The sequence below is a fragment of the Aethalodelphis obliquidens genome, unplaced genomic scaffold, assembly GCF_003676395.1.
Source record: "Aethalodelphis obliquidens isolate GAN/ISIS:26980383/991018 unplaced genomic scaffold, ASM367639v1 scaffold7, whole genome shotgun sequence".
Taxonomy (NCBI): Eukaryota; Metazoa; Chordata; class Mammalia; order Artiodactyla; family Delphinidae; genus Aethalodelphis; species Aethalodelphis obliquidens.
In genome coordinates, this window is record NW_020837951.1 from 23,178,935 (window position 1) to 23,196,622 (window position 17,688).

The following is a 17,688-nucleotide window of genomic DNA, read 5'->3' on the forward strand; positions in this document are numbered from 1 at the left end:
GACTCACTGTGACCAGTGGGCAGAAGACTAAGGCTGAGGGTCCACGTGTAAAGTATAAAAAGACACGCCCCACTGTCATCAGTCAGTAAGATGGGAGGTGTCGGGGGAGGGAGAAAGATAGTAACTCTGAATTCCTATTCAAGTCACATCCCAATTTGGGGCCTCATTTTTCCCATTTGTACAATGAAGGGTATTTTTTTTTTTTAATTGAAGTATAGTTGATTTACAATGTTGTGTTAGTTTCGGGTGAACAGCAAAGTGATTCAGTTATACAAATACATATATATACATATACACACATATATGTGTGTGTGTGTGTATAAATATATATATATATATATATATATATGGTATCCAGCTTTGATATTCCATGGTGCCATGAACAGCCTGTGTGGCTTGTGAGTCAGTGATGTGTCAAGTACTAGACGAGGGTGATTGACAGCCAGACCAGGACCACCACCCAGCGGTGAGATCACCCCAATATAATGATCGTCAAGTAGCTGGCATTACACATGGAATGTGGAAGAGAAACAATACATATGCTTGGCTTATTGAATGAACATACACATGTACAGTCTTACCCCTTTGAGTATATGATTGTACATATACATGTATGTTCACTCCTTTTCTTGAGGTTGGAGATATAAAATTGGCATTGTGATGTCAATAACAATGAAAATGAGGACATTCATTCAGAGTGGACCCTCCCTCTCATCCCAGAGGGCAAGCTCTAACTTCAAAGACCAGTAATCAAACATTTCTTCGAATCAACTGTTTTCCCAAGACACTGTGGTTTCAACAAAAATAAGTCAGCAAGGGCACGATGCTGAAGGACAACAAAGGCCAAAGCCGATTCTCACATCGATTTTGCTTCAGTCTTTTTGGTCAAGAAGGGCAGTTTTCAGCCTGAAAAGTGCCAGAAAGAAATTGCTAAGAGGTCATTGAAACCCAGATGAGTAGAGAAGACTGGAAAATGATAAAGCACCCAGGGATACAAATGCTGTCAGTGCTTTCGGCCCTGGGCCCCAGTTCCCGTATCAATGAATTTGTCTCAAGGATTTTATATACCAGGAAAGGCGCTGGAGGCAGTAACTCAAAGTTCTGATTTTCAAACATGAGAAGGAAGGAATTCCATAAACTACATAGAAACAGCTTGACATCAGGGCTGGCTGAATTCTAGAGTTAATTTTCAAAGAGCAGAAGCTAGGCACATGAATCTCATTTTCTTTTTTCTTCAAGGTCTCTAGGCAGATTAGGCAAATGCCAGAGATACAGCATATCTGGATCATCAGAAAGTCCCTATGTCCTTAAGCTGTCAAGGCAGAAACACGTGCCTTGAATATCAGGACGATTGCCAGAACTTGTCACTGGTTGAAGGGCCATGCCCCATAGGTGCCGCGTGAGGATTCCCAAGGGCCAGGAGATCCCTAACGGCGAGCTGCAGGCCTCTGACTTTGGTTCCAACTGTTCAACGTCTTTATCAGGGAAATGATGATAAATAATGCAAGTGTGCTTTTCAGATCTGAGACGATAATTAACTGAGAGGAAAAGTTAGTGTCTTCGGAGCCACAATCGCAAGCTGTAAAAACCCGGACAACAGAGAAGACAGTTTTCTCCTTTCAGAACTGTTAAACCCTTTATTCAAATGAAATCTAATGCAGAAATACAATATGGAAACACAAGCGCCGGGGAGCTGCTGTGCTTGAAATGGGAGAGAACACCAGGGACCTGACTGCCAAGTCCCCTCACCTCAAGCCCTCCCCACCTTCCGGAGGCTCCTCAGTGACCTCAGGCCCCCCGACACTCCCGAGGGACACTTTAACAAGGAGAAATTTAATAGTCATATGAAATCTCCCAAGGCCGACAGATGCATAGCTCATCCTTACTTTTGCCTCTTGAGATTAGAAATAGAGGATTTTGCGGGTTCTTCTGCACGTGATAAGGTGAAGCGGTATGTGTGCAGTTGTGGGGAACAGACCGCTCGTCGCCACTGAAATGATTCTGGAGTGATGAGTCCACTGGACAAAGGAAAGGAGGCCCAGTGGTGGCGCATGTCGCATACCTCTGAGGCTTTACCTTAGACCCGAAGCTGGAAGGCTATGATGGCAACCAAGTGAGTCACATGGTCTGTGAGATCAAGCCCCGCTCTGTGGGGTGACAGGCTCAGCCCAGAGTGCACACGCTCGGCAGCGCTGAGCCTCGTACTTCAGAGACAAAGCGGGGAGCGTTCAGAGGGGGACACGCATGGCAGAGGGTGTCAAAGCAACCTTATCATCTCAGGACCAGCTGAAGAAACCGCGGCTGTGGGTGTTAAGGAGATGGAAAGTGAGGACCTGGGAAAGACAGGACCTGACTGCCATTTTCAACTACTTACAGGGAAATCAGAACTTAGGTTTGTTCTGAGGGGCTCCAGAGGGCAGGATAAGGACCAATGGGTAGAAGATGAAGGCAGCAGACTAACGAGAGTTCCACCAGAGGAAGCACTTCCCAATTGTCAGAACCAATTATAGACAGGATGGGCCACCTGGAGGGAGACCCAGTCTCATGGTGGGTGACTGTGGTTTTTGAGGGCCTCTTTGCAGGGCTTCTATCCCCCGGATTCCATGTTTGAATGAGGGATTGGAATAGATGCTTCCTGAATCTGCAAAGCAATGATTCTAAATAAATTCCCATTTATACAGAATCTAAAACCTCCCAAACTCCAAACAATCGGATATTTGTCATAATACTGAGTAATGACCGGTGACATTTATTAAAATGGCCCTAAGATCGCACACATTTCCAAAAGGACGCTCCGAAAGCAAGATGGGTTATATCTAGGAGAAAGAATTCCATTAATGGTGAGCGCCATTGATTTGCATGCCATTCACGCTCTGAGTAGTCACTGTTAGCCATAACTGACAATTAATCTGGATGTTCTACTTCGAAAACAGCCTGGGCAAAGCAGTTAACCACATCAAAGGCAATTCCTTTCAAGACTCTGCGTCTGTGTATTTCCACAGGAGATACATTTATGCAAATTAGTTCTTAACTAATAAACAAAAGTACACGTAAGCTTATTTTTTAGAAGATTTTGAGCACATAATACTTCTTAAAAAATGCCTTTGCTACTTGGATCTTTATGTTTTTACAGTATCTCTGAAGACGAAGGATGCTAGCTTGTAATAGTATGTGTATTCTTAGGCACACAGCACTACAATCCCAGCAACAGAACACTCTTGAACTTTCTATTGCTTGTCTACCAATCCTTTTCATATCTCTTAAAAATCAGTCCCCCCACACTGCCCCTACCCCACCTCCATGAGCCGATCCATTAGCTGGGTCATACTGCATGTCCTGTGAGGTGCAGAAACATGTGGAAAGGGGCTGCAAAGCTGTTTACGCACAGCTATTGGGAGCTACCAACACTAATAACAAGCAGGGAGGTATGTGACTTTTGAAGAGTTATTATCCCCAGCTGGTCTCAGAAGTGCATTCTGGAGCATTTAAAAGAATCCACAGCTTAAGTCACTGCCAATGGTTCCTTTGTAGCATGACTGTAGGCTGCAAGTCTGGCTTATCCTTTAACTATCCGGGGATCTGTTGGCCTGGCCTGGGTTTGACCAGACACAATTTACAGTCCTCCCCGCCGCCCCCACCCCCCAACTCTAGAACCCCGTGAGTCTGTATGTAAAAGTAACATGATGCTAGGATGTTTACAGAGACACTCGGTAGATACTGAAATTTAGCCAGTGCGCGTGACAATTATGTCAATACTTGCTTGCCCTTTTATTTTACTTTTATATTAAAATAAGGAGGGACTATTTGCTTCATAAAATATTCAGGTTGGCCTGTATAAAGGATTTCCTCTGACTCAACGGTCCACGATTATTTTGTCTTATAAAAGGTGTCCTTAGGTGACTTAAACATAAATTTACCTAGATTATGTAAAGCATAATCTGATGTTCAGATTCAAGTTCACCTACATTGTCACGAACTGTACAACCTTGGCAGTTCATTTTTCCATTCAACCCCGGCCCTCAGTGCAATTCTGTGAAGAGCAAAAAGATCAGTATAGAGATTTATTGTTCACGGCTGTCCAGTTCTGATTTCCGAGGCACGTTCACATTGAACAGAGGAAAGCAGAGCTCTCTATACGCTTTACACTCACAAGTGTATTATTTTCTAAAATCCACAATTGTGAGAAACATTAGCAAGAAACATATATTCTTTAAGTTCCTCCTTTTATTTCCCAAACATACCATAGTAGTTAAATAACTCCAGAAATGGGAAGACTTTGAGAATATATATGTTCACAATATACACACAGCTCGATTCCCAAAGGATTCCAGCAACATACCCATACGCTTTGAAAATACTTTCCCTCCAGCTTCCCGGCATAGCTCATTTGATCTTGTACTATTCCAATATGGAAAATAAAATTCCCTGGAGGCAGAGTGCAAATGAACTTTAAGAATGAGGACAGCTATAAAGACCACAAACACAAGACAGACTCCTCTGAAGTGGGAAGAAAAATGCTTTCTCATTTTCTCAATACTCCCTCCCCTTTGGTCCTCAGACACCCAGCAGGGCCCAGTGCCTGCCCTGTGTGGCCACTCTCCATCTGAAGCTGTGCTGAGGACAGGGTCCCCCCTATGTAAGGATATCTGGGCAGCCCTCATTATTAAAGCTCGGAGAAACGCAAGCCCCATGGTCAGTCCTGGCATCAAAACCAAATAGCTCCCCAGGACTTACCAGCTGCCCTGCTGGTTCCGTCCTGCCCAGGTGACGGTTGTGCTGTTCGTGAACAGAGGATTGGCAGGTCGGGGAGCTGGGAGGAAATGTAATTTACTGCATCTGGTAGCAGAGAACAGGGAATACAATTAGGCACAGTGTTGGGAGGCCCAATGGGTTCACTGCCGAGACAGCAGCTTGTTTGCCCTACATAATGGACCACAGAGGCGGCCACTGCAAGAGAGGATCAGGGTAAACAAAGACCAGCATTTGCCCAGTGACTGGTATTCAGTAGAGTAGCTGAGGTAGGAGAGATCCTGGCCAGAGAGCTCAAGCCCCAGGACAGCTCTATGTATTAAAAGATTCATCAGAAAGCTCTAGATTCTAAGAGTACAATGAGTTCGGGGGGGGGGGAATAAAAAAAAGACAGAGACAAAGAGATGGACTAGTGAGAGCCATTATAAATTTGGTGGAATTGGCCAAATGTGGGACCTCAAACTAGAAACGTGCCTTAAGCAGAACTGGAAAATAGATTTGGGGCTCATTCCTTAAACTGGAAATATAGCTTTATGTGCCTGCTTCATGCAGAAGACTAATTTTGTAGGCATTTAAAAAAAATTCCAGAATTTATCCCACAATTTCAGTACTTCTGGCTGGTGTTTCAGCTAGAAAATCCTGAGATTTCAAATAACAGCACCCAGTGAACTCACCATGAGCTCAGTTGCAAGAAATGAGGCCGTGCGACAGAGGGAGACCAGCTCTGCTTGGGAAAATACCTTGAAAGCCCACTTAGGGAGATGGAGGACACAGAAGTCAACAGGCATGCCAAAGTATTAGAGGAGAGGAGGAAACCACTGATGTGAAACAAGGAGAAGAATCTGTGTATCCCCCAGAGAGAAGTGGGAAAGCGAAGGAACATTCTAGAAAGCTGGGCTCTAGGTGATGTGATTCCTTCCTTGTGTCATGGCCACATCCCAAAATCCTGGAATGTCAATCACTCGTCAATGATCACATGTATCTGCTTACCGCATACTTCCACTGAATAGCCCATAGTCACCTCACGCTCAACATGTCCAAAATGGAACTCTCATCTCCGCTCATCTGCTCCTTCTCCTGTACAATGTACCTCAGCTCACTGGCACCATAATTCACCCAGGATCCTGGGTGGTGTCCTTAACTTCCCCTCCCAGTGGCCAGTTAGTCCCTAGCCTCTACCCACTTCCCACATCTGTCCCGTCCTGTGTATCCCCATCGATACCGCCTTAGTTCTGGCAGGTTTCTTTTTTCTCTTTTAAATTTCATGCAGGAGAGGACTGCAAACAGACACCAGATTAGGATTAGTTCAGTTATATGCCGATTAGACCACTGCTGACTCACGTGTGTCTGAATAACCCAGAATATACTGACATTGGACCATCATGTTCTGTGGGAGTGGATGGGGTGGAGTTTCTCTAAGAGAATGGGTTTGTCTATCAGCCTTTTGGGGAGACGGAACAGGAAGTCAGGAGTCAGCAGGCAGGCAGGCCCTGGGTTGGAGTGAGGCTCTGGTTACTGTCTCTCCCTGGGGCCTCATGTGTGCTGGAGTTGGGCCCTGGGTCGGGCAGACATGGTTGAAGGTCCTTCACTGCAAGGAAGGAAGATGGCCCTTTGAGATGATGGCGGGCTAGGAGATGGCCATGAAGCAGCCTGTAGGGACCCTCTGAAAGGGGCCTGGATTGGAGCCAGAGCCTCTGAGTGTGGCCACATGTCCAAAGTTGCCCATTATTCTCCATGTTGAGCTGCCCTGCCAGCATTCCTCAAGTTAGGTTGCAGCCTCTGCTCTCACTCTGGGGAGCTGTGGGAAGGGTCTGGGCCCCAAGGTAGCACAAGGCAGGACCAGAGGTAGCAGCAGCTGGGGGTAAGTGGGGCTTGAGCGGGTAGAGGGAGATTGCTAACAGTGGCCCATGGGAAGGAGGGAGCAGCAATGTGGGGTTAGAGAGACAGTTTAGGGGACAAGAGATGACCAGAGCAAATGTGCAGAACTTCTGAGCTTCCCTGAGGATTTCCAGAAATCCGTGGAATGGCAATCACGGTAAATCTGGCTTCCTGCATTCAAATGAGATGGAGACTCAAGCCGTTAAGACCAGGTAAGACTCTGTGGACTGGTCACACGTGTCTGGTACATCCTATGCTACATATAGAATTTCCAGGACATCTTTGCATTCTGAAAGTTTTAGCAGCTAGAAATAAAAGCCACTCACAGGTGGGGAATTCTGCATGTGATTCCTACTGATTACGTTTCAGGCTCCCCGAGAGGCTGCTCCCTGCCAGATGTGAGTGGGTGATGGAGTTACCTTTGCCCAGTGGTCACTGGCTACAGGCCTGAGGACAGCAGCTCTTGTGGGGCTGGGGAGCCATGGCTTCTGCTAAGAGATAAGGGGGTGGCGAGGAGTGGGGCATGAGGAAAAGGACAGGGCAGCCCCTCAATATATCATTAAGTAGTAAACCCTAAGGTTCTGCAGCAGGGAGGGTGTCTGATAGACCAACACCAGGAATAAGAAACAGGGCCTCCGAAGCTTCCACAGGGAGATGTCTTCATGTGGCCTCAGTCCGTAAACTGCCCTCTTCCTGCCAAAGTCAGGGTGGTCTATCATGCTCCTTCCCACCATCCGAGAAGGCAGAGAACAGTCACTTACAGAGCAGAGATGTAACATGAGTGCTTCTCGTTAGTTCTGGCACTGCTGAAATCTTTATGAAGAACATAGATAGCTAAAGCTAGAGGAACAAAACTGACGAAAACTCTCCTGAAATCGTGACTTCTGGGCAACTGAAGACACACTGAGCTGTCCCAACAATTGGTATGAAGGTGTTTTTTGGTTTTTTGGGTTTTTTTTTGACCACACCCTGTGGCACGCAGGATCTTAGTTCCCCAACCAGGGACCGAATCCGTGCCCCCTGCAAAGGAATTGCAGAGTCTTAATCACTGGACTGCCAGGGAAGTCCCTGGTATGAGGGTTTTGATGTGGGAAAGGTCCCAGGCCACCCCAGACTGGGGTGAGATGGAAATCTACAAAGATCAGTCTCAAACAGCAAGGATGAGATGGGCCCAGGACAGACATTTTCCTTTGCCAGTTCTGGCCAAGGGTTTCACACCAGCTCCTCGGTGGGTGAAGAACAGAGGTAGCTCTAGGTACATACCACATGCAATTTATACTTACACAAAACACTGTGCCTATCTAGGGCAGTAAAAACAGCCCACCCAATCGATGAGGACTCTGCCATATAACAAGTGTGTGTGTGGGGTGGAGAGGAAGTGAGGGGGGATCAGAATGTATGTTGCCAAGACATTCTACTCCAGATTGGAATACGTTGCTCTTGATTGCCAAGGCTACCATGTAGTCAAAAACCATTGGTGATCCAGCAGTCCAATACCTTTGTTTTCTCTGAAAAGCACAGGGAGACATGCACAGGGTACCTGAACAGCGGTCGTTACACATGCACACGCCAGCTGCCGGCTCCTTGGCAACTCATTAAACTGGAGACGCTTCTGCTGATTACCTGCAGCATCTTGTACAGTTATGTAATTTCAGCTGGGCCTGGATTCTGTAATCATCGTGTTTTGGAAGTTGGGTATCTGTCCTAAGCATCATTATTCTACAATCATTTTTTTGTTAGGTCTTAGTAACAACAATTGGTTGATTCTAAGAGGGTCTTGGCACTTTGAAATCAAAGAAAGAGAAAAGATTTAGACATCCCGAAGTCCCTCAACTGGATGTGCTTCATGATGAGTTTTTACCCTCAGATCACAGAGCGGCCTATAAACACTGACTGCATTCTTGGAAGGACGTGCTCCCTCCTTCAAACTTTTCTTTGCCAGCAGATGTGGTGTAATGGAAAGGTCTCCCCAGACTTAGTTATAACCAGACACGGTAGGAATCATCATCCAGGGTGACAAGGCCATGGAAACTTTTCCCTGGCCACTTCTTGGGATCCCTGAGACTTCTGCATCCTTTTAAGCCTGAGCTCACCCATCCTGTCAAAAAGTGATGAAGGATGGAATCATGAAGGTGGTTTTTCTCTGTAGGTTCCCTTCTCAGTCACAATCGTGTTTCTTACCATCTTTATGAACTACTTAGGTGAACAGATGAAAATAGTGGGAAGTACATAGTACAGGCGGAAATGAGAGAAGTTCAGGGTGACAGCGAAAAAGAGAGCAGTGAGAGTTTATAACATGGCTTCATAGATGCTTGTTAACAAGTCATAGACTACATGCGTCTCCATGGCCCACACAGCTTTCCCTGGGACATGACATGCAGGCTCCATCCTTTCCCTAATTAGAGAGAGAAGTCTAGGAAAGGCCCTGGTTTGAGAAAAAAAGAAGTGAAAGCATAAAAAGTTGATGTGGGGCTTCCCTGGTGGCGCAGTGGTTGGGAGCTGCCTGCCGATGCAGGGGACGCAGGTTCGTGCCTTGGTCTGGGAGGATCCCACATGCCGCGGAGCGGCTGGGCCCATGAGCCATGGCCGCTGAGCCTGCGCGTCCGGAGCCTGTGCTCCGCAACGGGAGAGGCCACAGCAGTGAGAGGCCCGCATACCGCAAAAAAAAAAAAAAAAAAGTTGATGTGGACTCTTCCGATATGTGGGTATCTGTGGGTCGATGTCTGATACTGTGTTACTGCTGATAACGTACACGGCCTCTGGGCAGCCCTAGCACGAGGGAAGCCCGCTATCCTTCCCATGCTGCCACCCTCAACTCCCCAAAGTAGGCAAGGCCACCTCTTCAGTCCGTGCTCCACCCCCAAAGCACAGAACAAATGTCCTGATTTGGCCACACCCTAGAAAAGGTTCCAGAACTATCGAAAGTCCTCCTCCTGGAGTCCCTGCTTGCTCGACCCTGACTTGCCTCTGAGCATATGCGCTGGACACATGAATTTAATTCCCAAAGATCACCCAAGGAGCCAAAATCCAGATCGCCTGCCTCTTACTTGCTGGAGGGTGGCGGGGAGAACCCAGACAAACCAGTTTTTTTGTTTGTTTCCTTTTTTGCTGAAGTTAGAATTATCGTGATTGCAAGGATCTCTGCTAATCCAGAAAAATGCATTATCCATCTCTGCATTTTAAAATCTTTAACCATATATTTCCAAAAGACATTGGGAAAACACTGATGCCAACACTTATTCTGGCTCCTGGTCATCTTCCTAATTTAGAGGTTGACCTCATAAGAATCAGGTGAGCAGATGGTATCTGATCTTCTGACAAGTCCCGGCATTTTAAGACAGGTCTAGCTGAGGGCCAGAGGGAAAGAGGGAATCAAGTGGTTTTCATGAGTTTGTAGCTAACAGAAGAGCAAGGGGAAGGCTGAGAAGCACACAATCCCAAGTTCATCACACGGCCCCAGTGAAGGAGAGCGGAGGGGAGGGGACGGGAGGGGAGAGCAGAAGAAGACCCACTCCTGCCAGGGTGGGGTTCAGGAAGCCGGGGCCCTGCTCCCACCCTTCACGTGCTCCTGGCCAACCATGCCCCACAGGGAGGGAGGTTCTGCCCAGCCCTGTTTCCCCGGAAGGCTGGAGAAACTGCAGTTTTCTGATTCAAAGTAAAACCAGAGGCCTTAGGAAGGTTTCCTAAACATCAGATGATGGGCTCCTGCCGCATACTGTAACCTGGAGACCTAACCACCAGCACCAGTGGCCTCATCCCTACCAGGGAACTGGCCCTGAGGCTGGCGCTCTTGGCGGAACATATTTCAAGAGAGATCAAAGCAGTGAACCTTGGGGACGAAATGGGAAGGAGAAGAGCCAGGCCAACTGTGTAAGCCTGGAAAGAGTTGGTCAAGAAGCAGTCCTTAAAGAGGAGAGGCAGAGGAGACGGGGGGCGTGGCCCTCCTGAGCACCTGCAAACAGCGCTTCCCTTCTTTCTGATGCCCTTACAAACCAACACATCGCGTCTCCTGGTGAGCCTGTGTTAATGAAACCCACTAAGCTGATGGATGAAAATATTCAGGTACAGATGGGGAGAGAGCGCTTACACTTACCTCCATCCGTACTGGAGAAGCTCTGTGGAAACAAAAGCAGGGCAGAGCGTCACTACACACGTGGGGAGATGACCCCTCACTCATTTAACCCATCTTTCTCCCCCAGAACTTGACTGTGGTGGGCAAACCTCATGCTTGCTTTCCTTCTGGGAAATTTGTTTGGGATCCTAAAATTTAAGGGAAAGGTTTACCCTTCCCACCTTACACCGAATTTCTCCTACAAGAGATAAATTTCAATTATTCAGCAAATACCCTGGGTTGTGTTGGAGAAGTGACATCAGAAAATCCCGCCTTAAAATGAATGTGATTAGACTGCTTTCCTATCAACTGTTGGGTACCTGGGGAAACACGTATTATAAAATGGAGGGAGGGTCCTGAGTTATTCACAGCCTGCTGGCTTTATGGATCCTCCCTTTGCTACACAGTACCGTCTGTTTGCACAGACAGGCATACCTCATTTTACTGGGCCTCAATATTGCATTTTTTACAAACTGAAGGTTTTTGACAACCCCCAGTTAAGCAGATCTGTCAGCACCATTGTTCCAACAGCATTATTTTTTTAATTAAGGCATGCACATTTTTTTTTACACATAATGCTATTGCTTACTTAATAGACTACAGTATAGTATAAACATAATTTTTATATGCACTGGGAAACCAAAAAATTCATGACATGCACTTTATTGCAATATTTGATTAATTTCAGTGGTCTGGAACCAAACCTGCAATACCTCCGAGGCATGCCTGTACGGTAAAATTTCATGTTTTACTGACGCTTTGTTTTTGGAGTTCATGCCCATTTGATATGGTTTTGTCTTTGGCCTTTTTATAAAGGAAAGACTTCAAGCCACAGGGAGTCTGTTTAATCTGCTTCATAAGAATTGGTTTTAGAATTCTAGGGTCTAATGGGAGATGACTTTTCAGGCATTAGGCATATAAAGGGTTTGGACCGTAGGGAGATGGGGTTAATTTCATGACTCTTCTCTGTGCTTCTGGTGGGCCAGGTGGACCCACCCCTGAAGACAGGCCACTCTCAGCTTCAGAGATGGTACCGGTCCTCACGCATCTGCCCCTCAGAGTGTGTGGCTTAGTCTTCTCATCAGTACCAACCGGCCTTTTCTCCAATTGGCATCATTCTACGAGCGCTTACTTCCTCAGGGATATAACTGAGAAATCACATTTGTTTCCTTCACCTTCTGAAAGTCCTTGAAGGATTTTTCTGTCTCCTTTAGTTTCTCTAGGATGATTTGCTCTTTGGCAGATATCTGGGACTCTTCACTTTCCAGTGCTTGTATTTCCTGTTCCAGCCTGGAAAACACACAAACAGAGGACAGGTTACTCTACTGTCCTGCCACCCCTGGACCAGAGAGCAGCTTCTTCTTGCTGGGTGACTTCCTGGCGGTCTGCATTTTACATGATGCTGTGGTACCCGGCCAAGGCTTTTACCTCACAGAGCATCCTGTATTTCCAGCTTTGCCACTAAGCAGACACTGATCAAAGGAAACCAACCCAGAGGTGCTGCCACCAGGTCACTGCCGCCACTTTGCAGTTTGCTTTGGTGCCTCCCCTTCTCTTCACGTGTACATTCTTAACTTGGAGGTAGATGGCTTTACATAGCATAGGACACACTCTCTGCCCGAGAATCTCAGAATAACTGCTCTTCTGTCAGCTTGGCCAAGGGTGGAGAGCCAGTCTTGCTCAAAGGGAATATGTTGCCGAGAAATGGCTGATGGCCAGTACCCTTGGGAACCTGCTGTCACCTTCCTCAGTGGCCTAACCTCTACTACCAAGAAGACAGGAGATGGAAGGGACTGATATGACTGCCCCCACTCTTCTGAAACTTTCCTCAGTTTTTACAACCCACTTCTCTATTTCCTGGAAAGGAAATTTCAGCACAGCCAGGAGACTCTGGGAATATTCCAGAACAGCAGCTACAGTGATGACTTGGGGGAAGTCTTGGCAGCTCTATTCTTGTAATGAAATGATAGTAACAACCATTTAACTTTTCCTGAGCACTAAATCTGTGCCAAGAGCTGAGCTAAGAATTCATATGGATTATTGTATCTAACCTTCCCAATGACCCTATGACCCTATGAGCCGGGAATTCTCATTTTACAGATGAGATCATGAAGGCTTGGCTTGGTTAAGAAACTAGTTTACTGGTGCAGAGCCTTGAGGCTAGGGTTCAAGCCAGGAAGTGTAACTCTAGACCCTGTTCCTCACCGGCGCTAAACTCTAGCCACATGGGCTCTACAGTACTTCACATATGCCCTGCCTTGTTACACACTGAGTGTGCTGGTATACTAGGGTGGTGCTGGAATGCACCAATGTCTTTGGAGGTTATGAAGGGATGGATGTTCCCCTGCCTACAGGACTCCAGATTATTATGCTTCCAAATCGTTTGCTCTGAATTTATTCGTTCATTCATTCAGTTCTGCTTTTGGTCTCCTTCCCTCTGTCGGGCTGGAAGCTTTTCTGCAGAGTCTATGCCTGCCTCCCCCTGCTCCTCTTCCATCTTCTAATCTGCTGTTGGGAACTGGCTAGTGAGATCTTCTGAGGGGTAAGGAACACCAAGATACAGCCATGGGATTTTTGCACTGTATCCCTCAGAGGCCTTTTCTGTTTCCTTACTAGACATCAGAAAAATGACCTCTGGATGGATAAGACTTTGCAGCAATTACTTTGGGTTATGAAGACAAACACTATATGTCATGGTGTCCCCTCCAAATGAACACAGCTTCAGATATACTGATTATCTCCCTCACAGTAAAAGTGGCAGTCCTTCTGATGACAGCATCTAGCCTCCTAATACCTATAGAGCCTCCACTCTTACCAATAAGTCTACTTCATTTTATGCTTTAGACAGAGCTACTCCTTATTTGTCCATTTGTGCCCCATGATTTTCCCTCCTTCAAGAAACTCATTTCTAAACCCTAACCATTTTTGAAGTCTTAACGCAGATATCATCCACCCCATGAGGCTTTCAGATTCACCACCAGGAAATAATAAGACCAGAGGTCTTATCAAGTCTACTATATGTTAGTGCAATGGTTCTCAACCAAGGTGCTTTTGTCCCCCAGGGCATATTTGGCAATGTCTGGGGATATTGTGGCTATCCATCACTCAAGGAGAGTAGAGTTGGTGCTACTGGCATCTAGTGGGTAGCAACTGATAAACATCCTCCAAAGCACAGGACACCCCCCACAATAAGGAATGATTTGCGCCCCCCGCAAATCAACATTGCCAAGGTTTAATAGTTCTAAGCCCTGTGTTAGAGTATACACACGTTGTTAATTTCCCCTACTAGAGTATAAATTCATCATGGTGAGGGCACAAATGCTCAATACAAGTATGTTGAATGAATGAAAAAGCTGAACCAAGTTGCAAAAAAGTCATAGCTCAGCCAAGATGAGATCTTCAGGATTTCAGAGACCCAGGTAATTCTTCAGCAAGCTTTGACTTGAGAGGCTGTGTGTGGGCTGAAACGCAAACAGAATCTAGAGGAGAGGGGCCAAGCAACACCAATATATAAACAAAGAGATATCAACCTTGGCTGTTCCAAATGTTCAGCAAACCTTTTACACACATCTGTGTAAATTACTTTGGGAGGAATCAAGGAAAGGAATATGAGGCTGGAATAGGGACAACTCAGATGATCTATAAATGGAACTAATTCACTGGGTAGAGGAGCTCTGGGCTAGAGGGTTCCTGGAGAGATTGGATGATAGCACTGGCCAGGTGAATTCTGAGCAGATTTCATCTGAATCTCAAAAAACCGAGTCCCTCAGCAGATAACTAGGATGTGGGTAGATTCCATTATTCTAAAACAAATTCCCTCCCTTCCCCCTTCCCCTCCATGGGAAGAGTATATACGTCCCCGACCCACTGATGTTGGGTCACATGATTCGCTTTGGCCTCATGGTGGGTGGGATGTACTTCCCTGCCCCTTTGGGTGCAGCCATGTGACCTGATTTAGCCAGTGGGATGTTAGCAGACATGACACAAACAGAGGTTTGGAATGTGTCTACCCCGTTGGACTTGTCCTCTTGTGTCTCTGCTGGCACCAAGAGAACAGCTTCTCTGGGCAGCTGCTGTCCCTTCAGTCTGCACCCCAGAAGGAACACATGGGGAGTGGACAGGAGCCCAACCCAGAATCAGAAGCCATGCCCAGTCAGACCTGCACCTTCAATTAGAGCCACTCGGCTAAGCCCAGCCTAGATCAGCCAACACCCAGCCTACTCGTCACAGAAGTGTGAGCAAGTACAAATGATTGTTGTTTTAAACCACTGAGTTTGAGAGCAGTTTGTCAAAGAGCACTATTGTGACAACAGCTAACTGACACAGTTCAAACATGTACCGTAATGTTCATTGCAGCTCTATTTACAATAGCCAGGACATGGAAGCAACCTAAGTGTCCATCAACAGATGAATGGATAAAGAAGATGTGACACATATATGCAGTGGAATATTAGCCATAAAAAGAAATGAAATTGAGTTATTTGTAGTGAGGTCGATAGACCCAGAATCTGTCATACAGAGTGAAGTCAGAAAGAGAAAAACAAATACCATATGCTAACACATACATATGGAATTTAAAAAAAAGAAAAAAAAGGTTCTGAAGAACCTAGGGGCAGGACAGGAATAAAGACACAGATGTAGAGAATGGACTTGAGGACACGGGGAGGGCGAAGGGTAAGCTGGGACGAAGTGAGAGAGTGGCATTAACATATATACACTACCAAATGTAAAACAGACAGCTAGTGGGAAGCAGCCGCATAGCACAGGGAGATCAGCTCGGTGCTTTGTTACCACCTAGAGGGGTGGGAGGGAGACACAAGACGGAGGGGATATGGGGATATATGTATACGTATAGCTGATTCACTTTGCTATACAGCAGAAACTAAAACAACACTGTAAAGCAATTATATTCCAATAAAGATGTTAATAAAACATACATATGTGTATGTTAGAGAGATATATATTATATATGTGTGTATTATATATATTATATCCTAATGATATATTTCCTAATAATATATATTTATATAAATATAGGTATATATGTATGTGTACGTATATCCCAATAATACCTGAAGCTAAAAGGTTAGAAAGACTATAATCTACCCTCTCCCCATTTCCCACAATCCTTAGAGAAATCAGGAGGGATACAGAGCACCCCTTCATGAGCGTTAAGTTTGAGAAAACAGGAAAGTATCCATGGTCGTTGTCTCTGGGTAATGAGCTATTGGGTGATTTTAATTTTCTTCTTTATAATTTTCAATATTTCCCCAATTAAAAAAAACCTCATGTATTCCTTATCTAATCAGAATAAAAACAGTAAATCACTTAAAAAAAAAATGCCTGCTCTGGCCTAGCGCTGAGAAGGCTGCCTTCCACAGGCTGTGGCACTGGAAAGGAGCCGGGGTCCCAGCTTCTCCTGGGTCAAGTGAGGGGTTAAAATGGGCACAGTATCGATTTACATTCAATTCAACCAACACTGATGGAGCTTGTCTGGCTGGACTCAGAGTCAGGCACTACAAGGGATTCTGGAAAAAAGTTGGGTTAAAAATATCTGACTTGGGGGCTTCCCTGGTGGCACAGTGGTTGAGAGTCCGCCTGCCAATGCAGGGGACACGGGTTCGAGCCCTGGTCTGGGAAGATCCCACATGCCGCGGAGCAACTAGGCACGTGAGCCACAGCTACTGAGCCTGCGCGTCTGGAGCTTGTGCTCCGCAACAAGAGAGGCCGCGACAGTGAGAGGCCCGCGCACCGCGATGAAGAGTGGCCCCCACTCGCCGCAATTAGAGAAAGCCCTCACACAGAAATGAAGACTCAGCACAGCCAAAAATAAATAAATAAATAAAAAATATCTGACTTAAAAAAAAAAAGGCTGACTATAAGTAACACTTCTTCCGATGAAGCAGGCTCAAGTGATTAAGAATTCTCTGTGACCTGATGCCCACTGGCTGGCCCAATTGTGTCCACTGCCCGGGCCCTATGGGTTTCAGGGCTCTTGGCTATATAGATCAAGTGCTAAAGATTTGGGTCGTGATACTGTGTAACTGAGAAGGAACGGAGAGAGAGAGAGGAAAAAAAAGCAACAAAACTAGACTTTCACGATAACACCACCTGAGTTTCATCCAAAGGGAATGAACTCAGGATATCGACAGCTTATATAAGTCTGAGTGAGTCAGATCCAAGCAGCAGCTTTCTCTACACATGCACATGTGGGCACTGGATGGCCCAGACTGACATCTTTTCGTGGAAAACCTGAGTCCCAGGGCTGAGGAGCTTCCCAAGAAACCGAGTGTCATGGGGTTAATAAGAGTCATCCCAGTTGGGCTAGAAATGTCAATGTTTTGTAGTTTCATGACCGAAATCTAATGCAGTCTTCCCCGGAGGAGCCAAGCTAAAAATAAAGAATTGGCAGGAAGTGTAATTTACACTCAAGGTTAACCAAGGCTCCTTAGGCTGAGACAGGTGCATGTGACAGCCTCTGACTGGCTTGCTCAGTTTCTCCTGAGCAAGCAGCAGACTGTAATAGACAGTAAAGAAAGGTGACACACTGCAGCTGTGCACGTTCAAGCTACTGGCGATGAGGTTGCAATCCTGGCCAAATGGTCTCATAAAATCGACCTAACCCCAACAGACCTTCCTAATGGGAAAATACAAAGGACGTATGGCGCTATAAGGTGCATCGATCATTCTCTCATTTCAAAGTCCATGTATATATCCATCCATCCAACTTAATGCAAGCACCTTCCTTCCATCAGGCACTGCGCTGAACATCAGGGACAGAGAGCTAAATCAGCCACGGTGTCTGCTCAGGCGAGCTCTTGGTAAAGTAATGAGAATAGCCAAGTAAACACATAAATTTCTAGAGAGCCCAAAAAGAGCTGGAGGAAAGAACAACGATTTGGAAAAGTGTCAGTTCCTCGGGGGACTCCAAGTTGCCTGCCCAAGATCTG

The 17,688-nt window shown here is 46.1% G+C and overlaps 1 protein-coding gene across 15 annotated transcripts in view; it reads right to left on the reverse strand.

Annotated features, from left to right (window-relative positions):
• PALM2AKAP2 (PALM2 and AKAP2 fusion) overlaps window positions 1–17,688 on the reverse strand; it is a 607,743-nt gene that overhangs the window by 208,370 nt on the left and 381,685 nt on the right. For 12 of the 15 annotated variants that reach the window (XM_027105241.1, XM_027105248.1, XM_027105255.1 and 9 more), the window contains 3 exons: window positions 11,914–12,028; window positions 10,721–10,742; window positions 4,735–4,836 (listed from right to left, as the gene is read on the reverse strand). In XM_027105241.1, coding sequence (XP_026961042.1) covers window positions 4,735–4,836; window positions 10,721–10,742; window positions 11,914–12,028 — 239 coding nt within the window. The remainder of the gene's footprint in view (window positions 1–4,734; window positions 4,837–10,720; window positions 10,743–11,913; window positions 12,029–17,688) is intronic. The other 3 variants (XM_027105256.1, XM_027105249.1, XM_027105252.1) reach the window with 1 other exon arrangement.